Source organism: Camelus ferus, chromosome 5 (assembly GCF_009834535.1).
Source record: "Camelus ferus isolate YT-003-E chromosome 5, BCGSAC_Cfer_1.0, whole genome shotgun sequence".
Classification (NCBI taxonomy): Eukaryota; Metazoa; Chordata; class Mammalia; order Artiodactyla; family Camelidae; genus Camelus; species Camelus ferus.
Window position 1 is genome coordinate 51565484 of NC_045700.1, and position 20994 is coordinate 51586477.

General features: G+C 34.2%; 1 protein-coding gene across 5 annotated transcripts in view; it reads right to left on the reverse strand.

Moving 5' to 3' along the window:
• Positions 1 to 20994, reverse strand: part of ZNF385B (zinc finger protein 385B) — a 367465-nt gene that overhangs the window by 56226 nt on the left and 290245 nt on the right. For 3 of the 5 annotated variants that reach the window (XM_032479848.1, XM_032479852.1, XM_032479849.1), the window contains 2 exons: positions 5843 to 5881; positions 2095 to 2205 (listed from right to left, as the gene is read on the reverse strand). The exons of 1 other annotated variant lie outside the window; for it this stretch is intronic. In XM_032479848.1, the coding sequence (XP_032335739.1) occupies positions 2095 to 2205; positions 5843 to 5881 (150 nt within the window). The remainder of the gene's footprint in view (positions 1 to 2094; positions 2206 to 5842; positions 5882 to 20994) is intronic. One more of the 5 variants, XM_032479850.1, reaches the window with a different exon arrangement.

The window sequence follows — 20994 nt, forward strand, 5'->3', positions numbered from 1 at the left end:
GAAATGTTATCTATAACTTTATAAAATTTCTTATAACTACCAAACTGTTTTCTAAAGTACCTGCACCATTTTGCATTTCCATCAACAATGAATGAGAGTTCCAGTTGGTTCTCATCCTTGCCACTTGGTAATAGTATCAATTTGTTTAAATTTCATCATTTTAATAGGTATAGTGGTATCTGATTGTGGTTTATATTTCCTTAATAGCTAATGCTGTTGAGCATTGTTTTATATACTTACTTATTATTCATATTTCCTTTCTGGTAAAGTGCTTATTTAAACCTTTTGCCCATTCATTATTTATTATTGAGTTGTAAGTTATTTAAATATTCTCCATACAAGTCACTTGTTTTACAAATATTTTCTTCCAGTCTATAGCTTTTCTTTTCATTTTCCTAACAGTGCAATAGTGTCATTTGAGTACAAGTCTTTAATTTTGATGACGTCTAATTATAAGCATTTTTATAATGCATATTTTTGTTTCTTAAGAAATCTTTGCCTAGCTAAAGTTCACATAAACTTTCTCATGTGTTTTCTTCTAGAAGTTTTATAGTTTTAACTTTATAGTTATATATTATGTAATTGAACTAATTTTTGTATTTTGTGTGAGACAGCCATCAAGTTTCTTTTTTTTTTTAATTTACATGTGTATGTCCAATTGCACTATTTCTTGCAAAGATTAACTTTTCTCCAATGAATCGTCTTTGCAAGTTTGTTGATGATCAACTGACCATATAGATGCAGGTCAATTCTGTTCTGCTGATCAATGTGTCTACTATCCTTTCACCAATATTACAGTCTTGATGACTATAAGTTTTATAGTATGTGTTGAAATCAAGAAGTGTAAGTCCTCAAACTGTTCAAACCGTTCTTTCCTAAAAAATGTTTTGGCTATTACAGGGCTTTTCTTTTTATGTACACTTAAGAAATAGCTTGGTATTTTCTACAAAAAAGTCTTCTGGGATTTTAATCTGGATTATGCTGGGTCTACAGATCAATCTGGGGAGAAATGACATCTTAACAATAACGAGACTTTGAATGAATTGTTAGTACATAGTTCTCAATTTATTAGGAACATTTTAATTCTTGAATAGGGATTTGAAAAAGATTTTATCAGGTGCCAAAAAGAAAAAAAACTCTTTGGATTTTTTGTTGAAATTGAATTAAACATACTTTTATAAATCATGATAAACATATCTCCTCTTTTCTAATGACTATAATTTTCATTATGTTTGCTATGTAGAATTATCAAAACATCATTTGATGGTATATGCAAACAAGGGTATTATTTTGGTATTTCCAAAAAACATGAATCTTATATACGAGAGAATCTTATACTCTGAAAAATGACTTCTATGGTGAAATAACTCAGGAAATACCACATATAATATACAGCCGCCAGATACAGATTTGCATTGGTCATTAGCTTTACTTGGTAGTTGGGCATTATAAATTCTAAGATTATTTGATTTCATGTTATTTTATTTCTATATTTAAAAATCAACTTTCAAAAAGTATTGATTTGTATCCTTTTCATGTTATCATTTTTTTTAACAGGATGGTTATGCTAGAGAGATAAAATAATTTACAAAGCTTCTTCTCTATTTCCATGTTCTGGGAAAATGTACATTGTATAATAAATTATTCTCTCAGGTATTTAACATGATTTGGCACAGATTAAATGTGACACTTTTTATCAAGAGTAATAACAATGTCTCTCTTCAGCATTTTGCATTTTAATTTTTTTCATATTTTCATTGCATTTTAAACTTTTAAAAATATTTTCTGCTATTCAAGTTTTTTTGAAAAGTAAATAAAACTAGTAGGATTAAGGGTAAAATGGTACAGGTGAGACTGATCACATAGAGAAATCCTTGATTTTTTTGTTTGAGAAATTCTTGATTTTTATCCCTCTATGGCTCAAGGTTCTAATGCTGAATCAAAATCCCTTGAAGATCTGGCACCCTGAAATAAGTGAGCCACCAACAGGAGTGGCCACCAGAGAGTACGTCAATACGAAGAGATGCACAGATTCAGAACAATCAGACTTTGAGCTCGACAGACTACAGAGAGCAATGAAAAGGTGATACTCACATCCGAGTTAAAGCGAAGCTGACAGACATTACAAGAAATAACTTGTTTCTTCTTTGGGGGAATGGACACTCCAAATGTGTGGTTAATGACTGCTTTTTGCACAGGATCCATCTGAAGAGCAAATGATAAAATAGTCAATTTATAACCTCCAAGAACAGACAGCAGTGTGAGAAGTCAAAGTAGCTGTATTAATCCTTAAGGTTTTAACTTTTCGTTCTGAACCAAGGATAATAAAGAATCTCATTCAATAATAATATACTTGGTTCCAGGAATTAAAAACAAAACAAAAAACTGGTTTGAAAACATAACACAAAAAAACTACAGGAGAATCACAACATTACAAGAAATCTTATATCTATATAAGAAACTTTGAAAAACCTTAAAAGAATCATAGAACGCGAAAACTTAAGATCCAAAGGTTAGGGTTAAAATGAATTGTTCGTGTTTTACCCACATGAGGTGATAATACTTCAGGTGGTCTGAAATGACCTCAGTTGTGATTGTTACAGATACATCTAAGTTCCTTAGTTTTTTTTTTTTATCTATGGCAAAGTCATAAATAACAGGCTCATATTATAGCACAGAAAATGTTGATATTTATTTTAAAATAATTTATTGTTGTTCATATGCTACAGATATTCATTCTACTGGAAATGCATGACCTATTTGTACACTCAGATGCCCCTAGCAGATTGGTTAATATGCAACCCCGTTTAAATATTTATCAAGTAAAGTTTTGACTTATAACTTGTGACTTTGCTCCCTTCGGTTTGTATGTACGACACATAATCAGAGAAATATACAGTGATAAAAATTCTCAACCATAGAAAAAGTATGGCACAAAGCCATGAAAAAAATACTTGGAAAAAAGAAAGAACACTATCTGCAGAGCCTATAAAAAGGGAGACACAGCAGTGATTCTCTTGTGCACTCCAGATAATCTCCAGCATTAACATCAGACAACTGGCAGTTCAAAAAACAATGCGGGTGATGAACAAAGCATAACTTATAAACAGATGTAACATGAACAAGGACAGATCCACTGACACCAGCGTCTAGGAAATCTCCAGAGGTTAGAGCTTAGGATTGGATTAGCTGATGCTATTTGGTAGCAAGGAGAAATAATAACCATCCCTGACGAGGAGTACAAACCAACAAAGTGCAAAATTAGCCATTAGAAGAACTTAAATACATTAGAAAGGTGGGTGGATTACATAGTTATTGAATAGTAAGGTAGTCTATTCTTCACTACAAATTTAAGAGAGATGACAGGACAATGTATTCCCACTATAAAGAAAAGCTACATGGTTTGAAATGCTTAAAAAAATTCACAGGGAGTTTTCTAGAGTGATAGAACTATTTTATACCCTGACTGTAGTGGTGGTTACACAAATTTATACATGTGCTAAAATTCATAGAACTGTGCACATTCCCCAAAAGTCAATTTTATCTATGATAATTTAAAAAGTAAAAAAGAAAAAGAATTGTTAAAAGTAACTACTAAATATAAAATATCATTACTGGAAAATCAGGGTATTTATTTTGCTTAAGGTTGTGATTGATTGCATTAAATCTTATTTAATTAGAAATTAAAAAAAAACCCTCTATGGGCAAAGAAAATCTCAAAAGATCAGAAAATAAAACCCTAGTTCACTTTCTTAGTATACTCACATGTGCATACCCTTAAGTCTCATCCATCCATTTGCAAAACATGAAACTGTACTTTCTGATTGTTACTAAAGATGGCAAATCAGTTTGGACAGGCTTAAAAATAAAACAGCCTAACTATACCGGCAGGATGGAAAAACTACACTGTTTTGCGAAGTTAACAAAATAAGAGCATTTTATTGAGATATTTCCTGTTCTCAGGCTCTAAAAAATACATCTGGTGACGTGTGACCTACATGGGATAAAACTATATGATTATTTTCTAAACACATTTTCTGCAAGCCACTTTCATTATTTTTGACATATCCATATACTATTGTGCTATTATTATTCACTTAATATTTTTCTCTAAATGAAATTAAAATCGACTTTTTAAGAACAAAAATAATAAAAGTATTTTTAAAAATAATATTCATGAAATCATAGTTTTAATGTATATCTTTTCCTATTACTCATTTCAAAAAATATATTAAAATTTAACATTAAGAATTAAAGCTTTCATCATCTAAAATAAATACATATATCCTAGCTGTTCCTGTACTGCAATATAGAAATACAGATGAAAGATACATCTAAAAAAATCTAATTCCAAATTTTTAGTAAATCAAGATATCTGTCATGAGCTCCAACACAACTCTTGGATATAATCATTTCCTTTAAGTTTTTGAAATTGTTAGCTTCCTACATAATTTTTCAAATAACTTTTGACACAAATTTATTCTACCGAAATCTCATATTTGAACCCCATCAGCCTGGAAATAACATTTATATTCCCAAGGCTGAGCTACTCTCTTCCTGAAAGGTGAGTTCTGGCCAACAACCCCCCAACCCCATAAAAAGGCAGGTGAGTTCCCGGCCATCTGCTCCATGAAAAGCAAACTTAGGAGGTTCCTTAAAAAAACTCTTAACCAGAATCGGCTTCTCTATTTTATAAACATAAGCCTACTTGTCCTCATAGAACATAGTCCTTTTATCACATTTCTTGTCACCTGCATTAATTTTGCTGCCTTTCCAGCCTTTGAATGATTTACTACTAATCATATGAAAATTTTATCCTCCATGTTTCTCACTTGGAATAGATTTTTCTCTACTTTCCACTTGATTCTTTATTTTCTTATAGGTATTTGAAGAAAAGACTCACTTTTCTTTTTTCTGTCTAAATCTCTTTTGTCTTCTTTTGTTTATCATAGAATTCTATAATTATATTTTTTATTCAAACGTCACTTGGTAGAACATGATTTAGTTGAAGGAAGACTTTAAATGGAATAAGAAAGAATGTTCTGCTTGCCAATTCATCTCATATCTTGAAACAGACACTGTCTAGCTGATGTTTTGAGTATTTGCCATCTGATGCAGTAACTACAAATACCTATGTCATTTTAGTGGGATCCAGACTTAGCAATAACATAGAAAAGGTTTTCAGATCTTTCTCTTTTTTTTTTAAGTACAAAGTGGCAAAATCATGAATTTTTTTTCTGGTAGCATTTCGACAATACTCTAAAAATTAAATAAAAATAATAACTGCGATGTTAATTTATATTAACTTAAATTTTTTTCATCTACCAATGCCAAGTCAGTTCTGTCTAATTGTAATGAGACGTGCATAACTAAATCAATGGCAAGTCATATTCAATCACCAATTTTCAGGATGAATAAAAACATTCTCATAAATCCTCAAATGTGATAAGTGCAAATGATTCAGTTTAGTATAGTGAAAACTATATATGTATATCAATGATTTTATACATAGAATACTCAGGAAAATAAATGGAGGTACTATAATTATACAACTCTTATTTTTAAAGATTCCAGTTGGATTTCATAGAAATTTGATTGTTAAAAATGAACAAGTGTTTTCAAACATCTTTATTAAAATGTTTGTATCACTTTTAAATAAACAAATAGCTTATTAATTACTTGTATTAAATTAGCTTATGTGGGTTCACATTGCACAGGAAAGCTGTCTGTGGATTGACAAGACTGTGATTCACTGGTAAATAATACTAAAGAAAAGCTTTTTTTAAAAAAAAAAAAAACAAAAAAAAACTACCATATAGCTCTAGCTACCAATAGTCCTTACCTGGCAGAATTTATTGGTCCCAAATAAGCCTCTTCTTTTCTAAAAAAGTAAAAGTTAGAAGTAGTCATCTGGAATTTTGAGGCTTGCAAGCACATTTACATGAAATTTTAAAAAATCCATTTCTTTGCTCATCTCTGATTAAAAACCCCTGAATGCTTACTAACTAGGAAGCACCAAGAGTTAACACTCACCACTTTTTCTAATGAAAGTCATGTAGAAATGAAAAGCAAAATCTATTAGTGCAATTAACTGGTAGGTAATAAAAATGAAAGATGGAGTTGTGGCTGTTACCAGGACTTGAGGAGATAATTGGAGGCTGTAGACAAATTAACTATTATATTACAGTGCTTATAAAAGGAATTAATAAAGCTGGCCTTATCACACCATCTACTAATTTTTCAGTATCAAAATAAGAACAAACAGGTATCTTTGGTGTATTCACTAAGTTTATGGAACTACAGATCTATGTGAACTTTTAAAAAAGATCATTACTTTCACTGAATATACCAAAAAGTAATCTACGTCTGCACAGTGTAAGCAATCATATAAAGACACACGTAGTTGCAAATAAAACCTAGCCATAGGGAAAAGACACACACTGTAGCACCTCACTAAAGGCAGGATGAAGGTTATGGGAGGGCAGAGAATTTAAGGTGGGGGCTATGTGATCAAATGACTTAGTACTAGATGACGCTTACACTGGAGATAATTTTCCTAGATGGAACTTTAGGCAAAGAAAATAAAATTACAAACATTCCAACTATCTCAATAACTTTCAAGAGGATGAAGTTTGAATTGTATTCTTGTAAGAGTCTTACAATGACTTCACTAGCTATCAAGTGGGACTGGGTATAGGAGAAAACAAGCCTCACTCAATTAAAAAGCAAAAAATACTGCTCAAGAATTATACAGGGCTTTCTTCTATGTGGTTAAATGGCTGAGTACCCATCCTATCCTTTAAAATAGGGACATTTCATCTTAAACTTAGTGATTACTCTAACCAACGTTCTAAAGAGCATTTGGTAACCACTTACACAAAATAGTAGGCGATACTAGCTTTTCTCCCAAACAGAAGTAGAAACCAGGTTTTTGACTTTAAAAATTTAAAGATTAGTCATCCAACAAACATTTCTGGAGGCCTCATACATTTCAGATGTTGTCTCAGATTAGATGAGGTCAGATGAGTGAAACACAAGAAAGAACATTATTGTAAAGTTAAAAAGTGAGAGAGAAGTGACCATTAAGCAAAATAATGAGGCATGAGAAGGCACATAAAGGTCTGTTCCCTTGGCCCTACCTGTACTTTGTTTATATATATATATATATGTATATATTTATTGAAGTATAGTTAGTTTACAGTGTTGTGTCAGTTTCTGGTGTACCCATCTGTACTTTGGACTTTTCCCCCCTTTTCTGATTTTCTCCCACTTCAAGCATCCAGGATCCTCCCTTTAACACTGATAATGTCAATGTGTTATCCTCCCAGGGTATTTGCCTTTTAATTCCTTTTTCTGGCTGTGTAAAAATAATACATGTCTTAATAAGCGCAGCCTAGATTTATGGGGCTCTTACCACGTGCCAGAAACTACGCTAAGGGGTTATCTAGTGTTGGCTCCACCATCGCATGAGACAGATCTCATTATTATCCTCCTTTTAACAAATGAGGATCAGAGGCTTTGAGAGGTTTAATAACTTGTCACCCTCACATTCATGGGTCTGAAGCCAGGATTCAAGTTCAGGCAGGAGTCTCTCCTCACATTGTCCCCTGCTAACGGACCACCGAGCAGGAATGATGAGTGTTGTGCGCGGCGCAGCTGTAGGGTGTGATATTTGGGAAAAAAGGATGAGTGTTCCTAGAATTTCTGAAGCCTAGAGGGCAGCTGCCCAGTCAAGCTACAAGCACAGTCTGCTTGGTGCTTAAGTAAAAGTTTCCTGGAGAAGTGAGTCTCAGTTTTTCACTATCTGACCGATTTATGCCCTTCTTAGGATAAGCCCATTTCTTCTTGGGCTACTTCAGGAAAATCATAAATAAAAATTGATGCTGTCCTGTTCTCTTTCCCTGTTGTAGCGGTTGGGCTTACAAACAGAAAAAAAAGAGAAAGTTCCAGGAATATTTAGAGATTACACATAGCAGGTGATGGTCATCATTTGCACCTGTCCTTGATTTACTGCAAAACAGACCTCAGCCACTAAATCCTTGTGACGTAGGGCTTTCTGGTAGTTTGGCAAAGCAAACATTTTTTAACTGAAACATTGTCAAATTACAGTAGCACAAAAAATGAATTTTGTTCATGCCTTCCTTCTTCAATATCTGATTTATGGAAAAGAATGAGACAATGGGGTCTCATTAGAACTTCAAATATTCATGAAGTGACACTTTTAAAAGTGACAGCTACGTCACTGATGAGCAATAGTTCTCTGAAGTTACTTCAAAAAAGGTTTTGCCTTTTATATTTAAATACTCTGGCCACATGCCTTTATAATACTGTTTTACTTGTTTCAAAGCCTTGAAAACTTAAACAGAAACAAAGCAAGACACTGCTATCACAAAACAAATTCCTTTTCTCAAAGATAGGAAATACAAACAATTGCATACTGTTGGCAATGGTAGTTCAACCACACAACTCTGTACTGTTTTGGATTTAAAGTCAGAAGTCTCTATAAAAACAAACCACATGGACTGTTACAGTAGAATTGCACGCTACTGTGAGACCTGCATTTTTTGCATCTGGACTGTATAAAAGCTGAGACTTGCCATATTGCCATTGCTTCTCCTCCCCCAAGCATCCTGACGGGGGCCACCTGAATGCCATCATTGTCACTGAAAGGAAGACAAATAGCACGCCACGCTCTCCACAGACTGTTGGTTCAACCAAGTGCCATATTTAGCTCTTTGCTAAAACCACACATTGGCTGTGACTTGCAAACAAAATCAGCTGTGCCCTTGAACCACAGGGATACCTTTACTCCACCAGAAAGTTAACCAGTGATTCAGAATTGGTATAAAGGCTAAAATAACACCCGCTTCAGAAAATACTAGGTCACATTATATCTAAGTCTCAGATCCAATAAAGCTATTATATTATTACTACTTCTATTTTATCAAAATGCTTTATGTATTTTGAGGCTGGTTGATAATTAGTAATATCTGATTTCATCAAATAAGACTTATATATTCTACTGACTACCAGAATAAGGAAAAAACACCTTGTGATCTATTTTGAAGATCTGTTTGGAAAGGAAACTAAACTGCATTTTCCAGTAGGTTTTTGTTGTTGTTGTTGTTGAGAAATTCCACCTTGATTTTATTTTTAGAACAATAAAAAAGAAACATATACAGAATACTGAGATGTGTGTTTCTACCATAAAATAATGCCCTCTTTCTAGAGTACTCTGAAAATAAAAAAGGCAACCTTTTTAGAGATTAATTGTTTCATATCAGCTAAGACAGTTCTGTCCTTGGGAAATTTTGTTCCTTTCCAACACATCACACTTTCATAAATATATAATTTTCAATTTACACAAACACTGTATTTTCTTGAAACTTGATTCATTTAACAATAATTTATTAAGCGGCTATTAAGCACTGTTTTAGGAGCTGGACATATACAGTGGAGAACAAACTTTCAACAATATAACATTCTAGTTGGGGAGACCTATACAGGCATCCCCCTTTTTTTGAAAGTTTGATTTATGCTACTCAGTTTTGCAAAAAGACCTACATTTGTACCTGTTTTCACTAACTGAAAGAAATCCAAAGAGGAGTTTTGCTTTTATGCCAAAAGGTGAAAAGCAAAAATAGCTTTTAGCATTTCTTTTGTAGGGAACCTCTATGGAGGCAGCCTGCATCCCAAGCACCGGCAGTGATACTACCAACCCCCTTCCCCGGGGACGACACTCAGCATCTCTGTATCAAGCGGTACCATAGTTTTGAAGTGTGTCCATGAGTATCTATGCTGTATCTGAATTTGTGTATCTGTTAGCAAGGTGTGTCCTAAGGCAGTTGCTTCTTCATTTTACAACATTTTAACTTAGGAAAGATTTCATGGGAATGGTCTACTTTTGGATAGTGGAAGAAACTTGCATATCTAAAGTTATAGATAAGGTATTTTCAGAGTGTTTTAAGTACCATAAAACAACAACAACAACAACAACAACAACAACAACAACAACAACAGAATGGGAGAGAAACACTATTTTATAATGGATAATTCCTAAAAACATCTTCATTGTTTTGAGACAACTGTGATTGAGATACTTTCACATGTAAAAACCATCCCATGATTTAGGGAAGCTGATACAGAATTCAGAATCATACAACTGGTAAAAACTGTAAAGGGCAAGCTCTTCAGTTTTCAAAGCCATCTGTGAGATCTCCACAGAGGATTTTCTTCAACTACCAAGTCTCAAGACAACACTTGGATCTCAGAGCACTATCATCATGTCTTCAGTGTGGTTGGCGCCGCTGCTTTTTAGTGAGTAACAAAATGACCATGAGTTACTTCTCTTTGTTTTTTAAATAAGTACTTATTTTGTCTAAGCTCTAGTAATTTTTTCACTAAGATATTACAAGAAAATTATTTTTTATTTTTAACACTTTTGGAACTTTAAAAAGTCACCAAATGGTACAAGCAAAAAAACTAAAAGGAAATGAATGGGTGGTTTCACCATCTCTCTCTTTTGTCAGAAAACAGCTTAACACTTTGACAGATAATTTTTAAATTGTTCTAAGTAGAAGGAATACATTTTAAATTCTTTTTCAGACAGTAGTTATTTTGTTAATAGGAGATCCCATAAGATTAGACCCGTGTACTTTACTGAAGCTGAATGTCTAACTCTGACAGTAGCTCCTTGTACGTAATCATATGGTCAGTGCAAATGTAAAATGTTCCGTTTTCCTGGCTGGCCCCACATGCCTGGTGACTTTCCATGCTGCCAGGGATCAAGAGTGATGCAGCAAAGCTGGAGTTATGACGCTGAGTAACTTAAGAAACCACATCAAAGAGCATTTCAAAAAGTTCAGTTCAACAAATAAGACTTTCAACTCACATTGGCAATGGGTCTGACAACTGAAGGTTCACTCACACCTCACTGCGTGGATATACACACCCAGCAATGTGTTGGGTGTTGATGTTCCTATTCAAACGTTAGATGAGTAAACCTAAGAATTGAAATTCAATTGCACATGTACCCATATTCAAGTTAAAAAATGCATTTTGGAAGGTCTAATTGGTTAAGATGATGCATTAAGGGAGCCCAGACCATCTTCAACTTCAACTGCAGCTGCTCCTCTCAGTGTAGGGAAAAGGCATTAAGGTCATTATGTCTCTTAAGGAATCCCACTGGTTTTCTTTGTTCGTTTCCATTCTAGAACAAGCAAATGCTTAGATATGATTGGAAGCCATTAGGAAAGAAAAGTGTTTTTCCATCAGGACACAAAGAAAGTTCTTGAAAGCATTTTTATTTTATCTTCAAGATTTGTTATTCCTATAACTAGAATAATTTTTGGCCAATACACGCATACACATCTGAAAGATCTGTAACAACTGTCAAAGACAACGTAGCAAAAAGTTCCTATGAAATTGTTAATGCCCTTTTGAGAGAATCTGAGAGAGGTTACAAAATTTTAAGAAAAATGAAAAACTACCTGGAATCTTTTAGAGAATTAATAACAATTTAGCTCTACTCTGATTTTTAATGGCATAGAGGAAGAAACAAAAATGATGACAAATATTATTAATATTATTTTCCTGTGGAAAAGTTACTACCTTTGAAGTATTTATACTTCATATTTCTCAATGAGGTATATTCATATTTCAAAAGAACAAAGGCCCCAGGTGTACATAGTTGACAAGGAACTATGTCATCCAAAGAAAAACACCAACAAAGGTAGTTAGAGTACACTATTAAGAGTATTGGGAACAAGGGCTGGATTCACCAAGAGAATCTGAAATAAATGAGTCAGGTGTTACCTATGTTATTTGGTAGTTTGTCTCTTTAGGGTGAAATAAAACAAGAAATAAACCTGAAAAATATGGGATATGGTATGAAAAGTAGTTTTTCAGAGATATGGACTGAGAAATAGTTTTTCAATAGATGTGCAAAATACTAAATAAGATAGAGATTCATTTGAAGAGAGGTTATGAGAAGTGATTATTCTACAGTACATTGAACAAAGACACCCATTCTGAAGTTTAGAAGGACAGACTAATATCTGGGAGAGAAGACAGTCACCTACTTCTTGACCTTTCCTGTTGCTCTTTTTAAAATATTGACTTGAAAACAACCTCTCAAACATGTCTCCAGGATTACATTCCCATAACATAAAATTCGAAAATAGTCTGAGAAATCTTTTTAAAAAAAAATTTTTTTTTATTCTTTAGGAGGGAAAAAAAGGCATACAAATAACCAAAGACTGCTTGCTGATGCCTATGAATATAGTTTTAAAAAATTATTGATGCTAAGTCTCCTATTCTAAGTAAGTAGTGATATGTTTGTTTATTTTCTGGTAAATGGGCTAAAAATGTTACAAGGGCTTTCTAAGAGACTAGGGAAATAATGAGCTTTCTTGATTTAAAAATCAATACATCTCCTGAACAGCCAACTGCATTAACTGACATACTTTCAAAATCATTCTGTCAAAGCTAAGTTTGAAAGGCTGTTCAGTAACTAATCAGTTATATCCTGATGCTGAGGCAAAACAGGTCCGTGACACAAATTAAAAAGGCTTAAGATGAAATGAAAACCCCACCAGGCAGGAAGAATTGCAAAATTAGAAACCTGGATCTGTTCGGATGTATTCTTAATTCTGCAAAGCAAAGTGGAAAGGAAGTGTTTTTCCTCTACCAGAGGACAGCACATTCCTTACTCTTGTCCATAGAAGCAACTTGACAATTGAGGACTGACAAGGCTCAGTGCAAGGCAGCAAATCTGTAACACTCCGACCCTGAACATTTCAGGCTCTTACTCCCCAGGCCACGCTCTCATGACACAGTGGTAAAATGTCAGAGATTATCTACATTTTCAAACTGGTTTTTAATTGATTTTAGTTTGAGCTTCAAAACCTTCCCTCCTATCCTACCCCCAGACAGAATCCTAACTGGAAATTCAATATAATAAAACAATGAAAACAGTTCTGGTTAAAGCATATATAGGTCAGGCCCCAGGCTCACCAGCCTGATTTCAGTCCAATTTCTTTACCTGAAAATGAGAAAAGATTTGAAGAATTTTAGTAACTTGCTCGAGTCTCTTTAGCTAAGACCAGAGCCCAGATCTGCTATGGGTTGCCAGATTTGCAAATAAAAACCTTTTAAAAAAATAGAGATATGTGCCAAATATTGCATAGGATATTCTTTTTTATGATGGTTTTATTTTGAAATCATTATAGATTCACAGTAAGTTTATAAAGAAGTATAAAGAAGTCCTGTGTGCTCTTCACCCAGTTCCCCCTAATGGTAATGTCTCAATAACTGTAACAAACCCAGGAAACTGCATTGGTACAATCCACAATTCTTACTCAGATTTTGCCAGTTTTTGCACTTGTGTGTGTCTAAAGTTCGCATAAGATATTCTTATACTAAAAATGATTTGTTATTTATGTGAAATTCAACTTTCACTGGACCTCTTGCATTTTGTCTGTTCCACTCTCCTCCTGCCCCATTTGCATCCAAGGACATCATGGCTATACCAGTGTTGATTCTACTGGTCCTCCTTGTGGGCTTACGTGTCACACTTAACATTTTATGACTTTAATTAGAAAAGTGGTTTTGTGGACAGGTGATCTCAAAAATAGTTTATGTTATATATTCATCTTGCTATAGCCTTTTTGTATAGATATATACGTGTATACATATTAACTCTCCTCAGCAAAAAAAATTTTCAGTTCAACCCTGCATTTATATTATACAAAATACTTGTAAAGTAAAATAAAGAGCTTTAATAAAATGCCATCCTCTGCTCTCTGGGGTGATAATTGCTTTATTGAGTAAGGCTTTGTTGATGGTCCAACTTGACATTTAACATTTATTCATTTGATTTATAATTATTTTTATGTGATTGCAAGGAGGCTATAGTTCAAACCCAAAGTAGTTTAAACTGAATTGCCTTTCTTTCTTCCGAATTTGTAAGGCAATGTAGTCACTTCTAGGTAAAACCATTTTATCCACCAAATTTATTTCAAATATACACAAAGCTCTTTCTATACCTGTATGTTCTGAGTAGAGCAACATATGGAATAGAAAAGTGAATACAGCAGATGAAATCATCAAGGTAAAAACGTGTCCAGTTTGCTTACATTTTGGCCGTGGTTCTGGTATCAAGATTTCCTAACCAAGTGATAGAGAAAAACCTACACGAATCACACAGCAAGTTGTCACAAAACAAAAACCCCCTCAGTAACATTCATGACAAGTTTTCATGTCATGAAGCAAAACTCTTTCGTATTTATAGTCTATCTACTCCCTATGAAGATTTTTCAGAAACATTTCTGAATTATTCTGTTTTCCATTCTGAAATTCAGTCTCTCAGGATGCCAGCCTCAAAATGTTCACGACCCATTTGAAAATTTTTGTTCACTCTTCTGTCTACCCCAACCTCTAAAACGTCTACCACAATGGGACACATACCTATATCTAACAGCGTGAGAAGCTATGTCACTTTATTTAAAAACATTGGTATAATTAGTCAGGAATCACCAAATTTGTGTCTCACAACAGAACAGCATCACAACAATTGTTGGCAGTTATCGAACCAGTGCAGTCCGACTGGCCTCCTGAAGCTGGGGTTAAAAGCTGGCCTCTGGAAATCAATCATGCTCTCGGCAGAGAAGAATATTTCAGGAATATGAAAGCTGAAATGTAGACTATCATCTTTTGTGACTGCCCTTGAGGCTGAAGCAAATGCAAAAAGGAAAGTCTATGAATTGCTGATAATTTCCTGTGATGAGCGATTCCCAGGAAATTCTGATATTACTCTTGCTCTGTAACACAAATGATAGTTCCCCAGAAGTGCAGCTTCAAAGAACTCCACATCTGGGTGTCACAATGCTTCTTCAGAAGCTACTCACCCATTAAAGGGGCCAGGCCTGTGGGGCAGCAGCTCTGTCTCTGAAGACAATGCAGGGCATGATTGCACAAGGAGTGATGAGCTCTGTGCTATAGGCTCTTTCCAGAAAGTTCTTTTATGAAGGGACTAATTTAAAATGTATCTGTTTTAAACCTTTTTTCCCTCACATAAGTCTAAAGATTGATACATTTCTCTGCTGTTCCTAATAGCTACGGAGCTATGAGTATCTTGGCTTGTGTAATTTTTAAAGTTTTATTTAGTATTTAGGTATTTTTATTCTGAGAAAAAATTGTTTTCATACATATGTACATATCCTTAAGGTCCATATAATATTTTGGGATACAGTATAAAACTACTAGTCTTTTTTTTTTTTTAACTGAAGTATAGTTGATTTACAATGTTGTGTTAGTTTTGGGTATACAGCAAAGTGATTCAATTGTACATATACATATATATATGTACAATATATATATATATATATTCTTTTTCAGATTCTTTTCCATTATAGGTTATTAGAAGATATTGAATATCATTCCCTGTGCTATACAGTTAAAACTACTCATCTTTTTTGAGTAAGCATCAAATTTATAGTTAGATTCCACTGCTCAGAGCACAGGCTAAGTAGGTTTTTCCTCAGGTGATTGGCAATTTAAATTCAGAAAAAAAAAAAAGAAGGAAGCAGGGTAAAGAGATCTGTCACAGTCAAAAGTTCAAAGAATTTTTAGAATAGATTTCCCTTATCAATACATGAAGGATAATTCAAACTACTTAGAGTTTAAGATATTTTTTTAAATTGCCATTTTAACTAATGTCAGTTTGATTAAGAAATAACATGAGAATGAAAGTTCTATGTTTGGAAGTCATCAGTATTTTAAAAGTATAACAGAACAACTTTATGTCTTAGAAGACAATGACAATGTGTCATAGGTACACAGCTTTTGGGTTCAAAATATCTTTACACATGGCCTTTAAAGTCTAAATTATTATTGAAGTCTAAAGTCTATTATTGAAGGTAAAGTCTGTGTGTGGGGGGAGGAATCCAACCAAACCGGTTGTGGTTATTCCCAACCTCCACTCAAAATACACTCTCCCTAGCCCTGCTTAAAATTCAGTTATTATAGCCCCACTTCACTGCTCTCAGGCAGCCAGGTGGTTCTGATCTTCAGGTATGCCCTTCTATTATCTCATTCGACTGACAAAAATTGAGCGTATGCTTAGTGCCAGGTATGACTTTAAACTGACTGTAAATTTCTTAAACTCAAGAACCAAGTCTTAGTCATTTGTATATCCTTAGTACCTACCCTAATCAGGATTGCTCTAAAGCACAAAGCCAGCCCCAGTAATAACTCTAACTTGGTTTATTTAAGGTATTTGGTTAGGAAGATGAGCTCAAAGGGATAGAAACAGTAATACAAATATTAATCTTATTTACCAGAATAGAGCTGTGCTGCTTAAGGATCCTTTCATAAACATGATCTCATTCAATATTCAGGGGTATTTTAAATTATTAAAAATAGGATGGTGATATGTCACATTGTTATAATTTTTTCATAGGCTTTCACTAAATTCCAGAAATTTCCTAAATATTCAGTCATATCCTCAATTCTCCATAAACATAATGAACTCAAATTTTCAGGATATAATGATATAGACTAGGAAGGCATTATCACCCCTCGTTTTATAGTGAGGAAAAGTGGAGCCAAGTGACTTTCTTATGATGGAAGAAACGAGTCCAGAGGTGGTCTTCTGACTCCCAGTTAAGTGTTCTTTCCCAACATAAAGTAGATCACTCTTCCCTCTTTTCCCCTCCACTCTGGCTCCTGCTTCCCCGACTGGCATAAAGCAGGGTCTAGGCCAGAGAGGACTGTTAGAGGCTTACTTTGGAACAAGTTAAGCAGCATTATTTCTCAGATCAGAGAAAACGCTTCAAGTGGCTTTTAGGAGGAAGTGGGATATAAGTGATGAATGAATGACTGACGGAAGTAAATGAATGCCAACACCTCCTTTAGAAGGTAAGTACTTCAAAAGTTGAAACTAAAGTATATACCATGTGATAGTGGCTATAAGTAATCATTTTAGCATCTAATACCTTCAGCTCATTTTGGGAAATGGAGATTTGATTATCATGACAATGAACCATTTTACATACTATGGAACTCAGGTCTACATAAAAAAACAAAGACATTACACCCAGACCCATGTTTTTAATTGCTGCAGACTTCCTGTACATCTCTAATTATTTGTAAATCATAAGCCCGTGGAAGGGATCAGATATATTTTCTACTACACCACTTAGGTCTTCATGTAGCTCTGGAAACTCTTCACAATATGAGGAAACAAGTGTGGGACTGACAAGACAAATCTATCTTCTAAATAGAATATACTGCAAAGCAGAGTTTTTCCATCTGACTTTAGGAGCCACAGGATTTATTGGGTACTTAAAAATATGCCCCACATGAATAACCTGTGAAAAATATATATATTTAAATTCAGGATACGGCAGGGTGAAGACCAGCTCTTTCTTGTCTAACATTTAGTTTTGTTTTGTTTTTCCCTTTTCAGTGGCAGAGCTGTTTACTGAAACAGATGAGAAGACTGATTATTTTCTTCAACCTTCTGATCTGCAAACAGGGTACAATAATGACACATGTAGCCTATTTTATATATGACCGTGTTAAATAATTCATTGTACAATGTCTTTAAAATAGGCCAATACCCTCTGATATTAGAATTTCATGAAAATAAGGTGTTATTCATACAATTTGTATTTTTTCATCTTATTTCAAGCATCAGAACATAAAAAGGAAGGTAAGAAAACCTAAATTGACAGCTAAATCTGTGAAAACAGTCTTTTTCCAAGATTCCTACTGAGCCCCACAAAGCTGTTAAAACTTCACAGACTGCTAAATAGCGCTCCAGTTCATCTTTAACACCCTCAATGGCAACTATACAAATAAAGGGACTGGAATATTCCAAAACATGTTTTTCCCTCCCCAAAAGAGATTTGAGACCTAATTCTGAATACAAGAATCTAGAGGGAGGGAAAAAAAAAGGTTTGTGCTATTGGTTGGGTTCCCAAGCTTTTGATAAAGGTTTCTCAGGGAGCACTACCATCAATTAATGTTTATAAAGCAATCAATTAAGAGATACCTTTTCTGGGCTGGAGGAAATGTTTTGTACAATAATATTTTGCTACTTTTTCATATTTATTAAGCTCTCCTACTTTACCATAGGTACAGAAAGGGCTTGGTCATTGATAGAAGCTAAGAACAAGGTTGTTGTTGGTTTCTTCTTTTTTTTAATTAACTGGAGATTAGTTAAGAATAAGGTAAATTTTTAAAGAAGAGGGCCTGACTCAGACACTTTTTCCAAGTTGACTCTACTCTTAAAAAATGCTGACCTGGGACAGCGCCAAGACTGAAGACCTGTCTTGCCAGAAAATCTGGTGTGCCCTCCAAGTACACATAATCCTTGAAACTCTAGCTCTGAAGAGGAGGCCCCAGAGCCATGTGAGGTTGAGACTAGAATAATGAAAGGGACATGCAAGAGGACACAGCATGGTGGGACTAGAGATGCCTCTTCACAGGCTCCTGAAACCATGGATTCCCTTACCCCATAAGGGTCCATCAAGGTCTTAATCTGATGTTTCCTGGCAGCTTTTATCAACTGAATGGACTATTTATTATGAGCAGAATCCTCTGGTATCTCATGGTGAGGAAGAAGTAATTTCAAGAGGAAGAAATAATCTCTATCAGACAGTGAGCAGCTTCTGTCTCATTCACTGTAACTTCTCCTTAGGACAATGACAGGCATATGTAGACATTCATGCCTTTTCCTAGATGCCCTGAACAAATAATTTAATTAAGGAGAGAGAACACATATGACCACATATTATACAAGCATACATGTATATATACAAACCATATCAATAATATCTACATATTCTAAATGGGTCTCAACAGTGAGTAGATGTGTATCTGTCAAAATTCATCAAACTGTACATCTGAAATATGCGTAGTTTACTGTACAGGAATTATACCACCATATAGGTATTTAAAAAAGTGAGTAGAGAAAAAGAATATTTGAACACAGTCTTTAGTAGATAAATCTTGAGACTTTTGAATAAGGCCAGGGACATGAGTTAAATTTTAAAAGGACATGTTTGTAGTTTGAAGAGGAGAGAAAGACAATAATACAAAAGATCACTATATAGCTTTTTGTCCTCTCAGGGGTCATGTTTACATATTTTTTCTCTCTGTCATGTTCAACAGTGATGTAAAAGTTTCTAGCCAGAAATCAATCCTTAAATATTTGTACAAAATCTTTAGTTTTGAACCACATTTAAAGGTTTCCTATAACCACTGTTTTTCCCTAATGATCTGAGGAGTGTTGCTGTTGACTTAACTAAGTCCAGTAATAGGCCATCATCCTCCCCTCTTCAAGTAAATTTGAGTAACCATGGAAGTTTCAACTTGGCATATTTTAATACTATGCATTTCTTTAGAACATATGAAAGAATATGACCCATTAATATATTTTAAGCATATCATATTCCAGCATATTCTCTTTTTTTACTAGACTGGGATAAATGTGTCATTTCAGGTACTGGACATACTAGTAAATATAGGATATATAACATTTTAATGCTAGGAAAGCATTACTAGAGTGAAAAAAAAGACTCAAATGGCAAAAATTCACATTTGGGTTGTTTCAGCTGAGGTAAAGTATTTTCTTTAAATTAAAGAAAAATTCAAACAAAAGAAAAATATTTATTCAAATGTTTAAATAAAGGACTTCATTAAGTAGATAAAGGCATTAAAAGCAGGTAAAAAATTGAACGTGCTAGTTTACTTCAGGTTTCCTTACAGTAACACCTCATGAGAAACATGGCATGAATTAACAGCCAAGTCAATGTGCTTTTGATTCCCAATTTCTTTATTTTGGATCTCCTTGATAAATATACTATTATTTCTACTATAAGAAAGAAAAATTTACATATCCATTGATATCACCAAACTATGAATGACCCAGATTCTCAGAGATTCTAGAATGTTAAGATAAATGGTAACCATATAGGTCATTCCACAGCTTGTCATGGCTGATTCAAAGAATCATATAGCAATTTGAGACTTTATACTTTAGAAATAATCATTATTCTGCTCCACATATTTTTTCATGTGTCAGGAAAAACATAATTTCAGGGTAGATAATAAAGATCAGATTATTTTTTACAAAAATAAGATCATTGAGCTTCTTTTTTTTTTTTTTTTTTTTTTTTTTGCCTCAGACAAGCCTTAGTAAGGTCGTTGAGCTTCTTGCATTAAAACATCAGTGATCTCCATTACGCTTGTGCTTTCCTGAAGCAATTGTTAAATATGGTAGGACTCACGAGGACATCTGAAATAAAAAGGCATGGAAAATGCTGCAAATCAGCAGAGAAAGTGACAGGTGACTGTGGTCCCAAGATGGCTCTTGATCATAGCTTATAGCTCTGGAGAGTCACACAAATATATCTGTGCATGTATCTAATATGTGGCTGTTAAAAAGAAACTTGATCTACTAATCATCACATACAATATTAGGTTGCATACGTCTTGGTCTGCTCGAGCTGCCATAACAAAATACCATAGAATGGGTGGCTTAAACAACAAAGATAAATTTATTACAGTTTTGGAGGCTGGAAGTTCAAGATCAGGGGTGCCAGCATGGTCAGGTTCTCTTTCTATCTTGCAAAACGGCTTCCTTCTTACTATGTCCTCACATGATAGAGAAAGGAAAAGCTCTCTGGGGTCTCTTCTTATAAGTGCCCTAACCCTATTACAAGGGCACCACACTCATGACCTCATCTAACCCTCATTACCTCTCAAAGGCCTTATTTCTAAATATCATCACTCAGATGTTAGGGCTTCAATATATGAATTTGGGGAGAAGGACACATTCAGTTCATAACAGTATGTGTGTGGGTATGTCTTCTAAATGGACCTGTTTTATCATATTAAGTTGACACTATCCATCATGGTAAGTATGCAAGTCATTTGATTTTTGAAGAAGTCTCTTATCAAGGAGAACCAAGTATTATCCAGGTACAA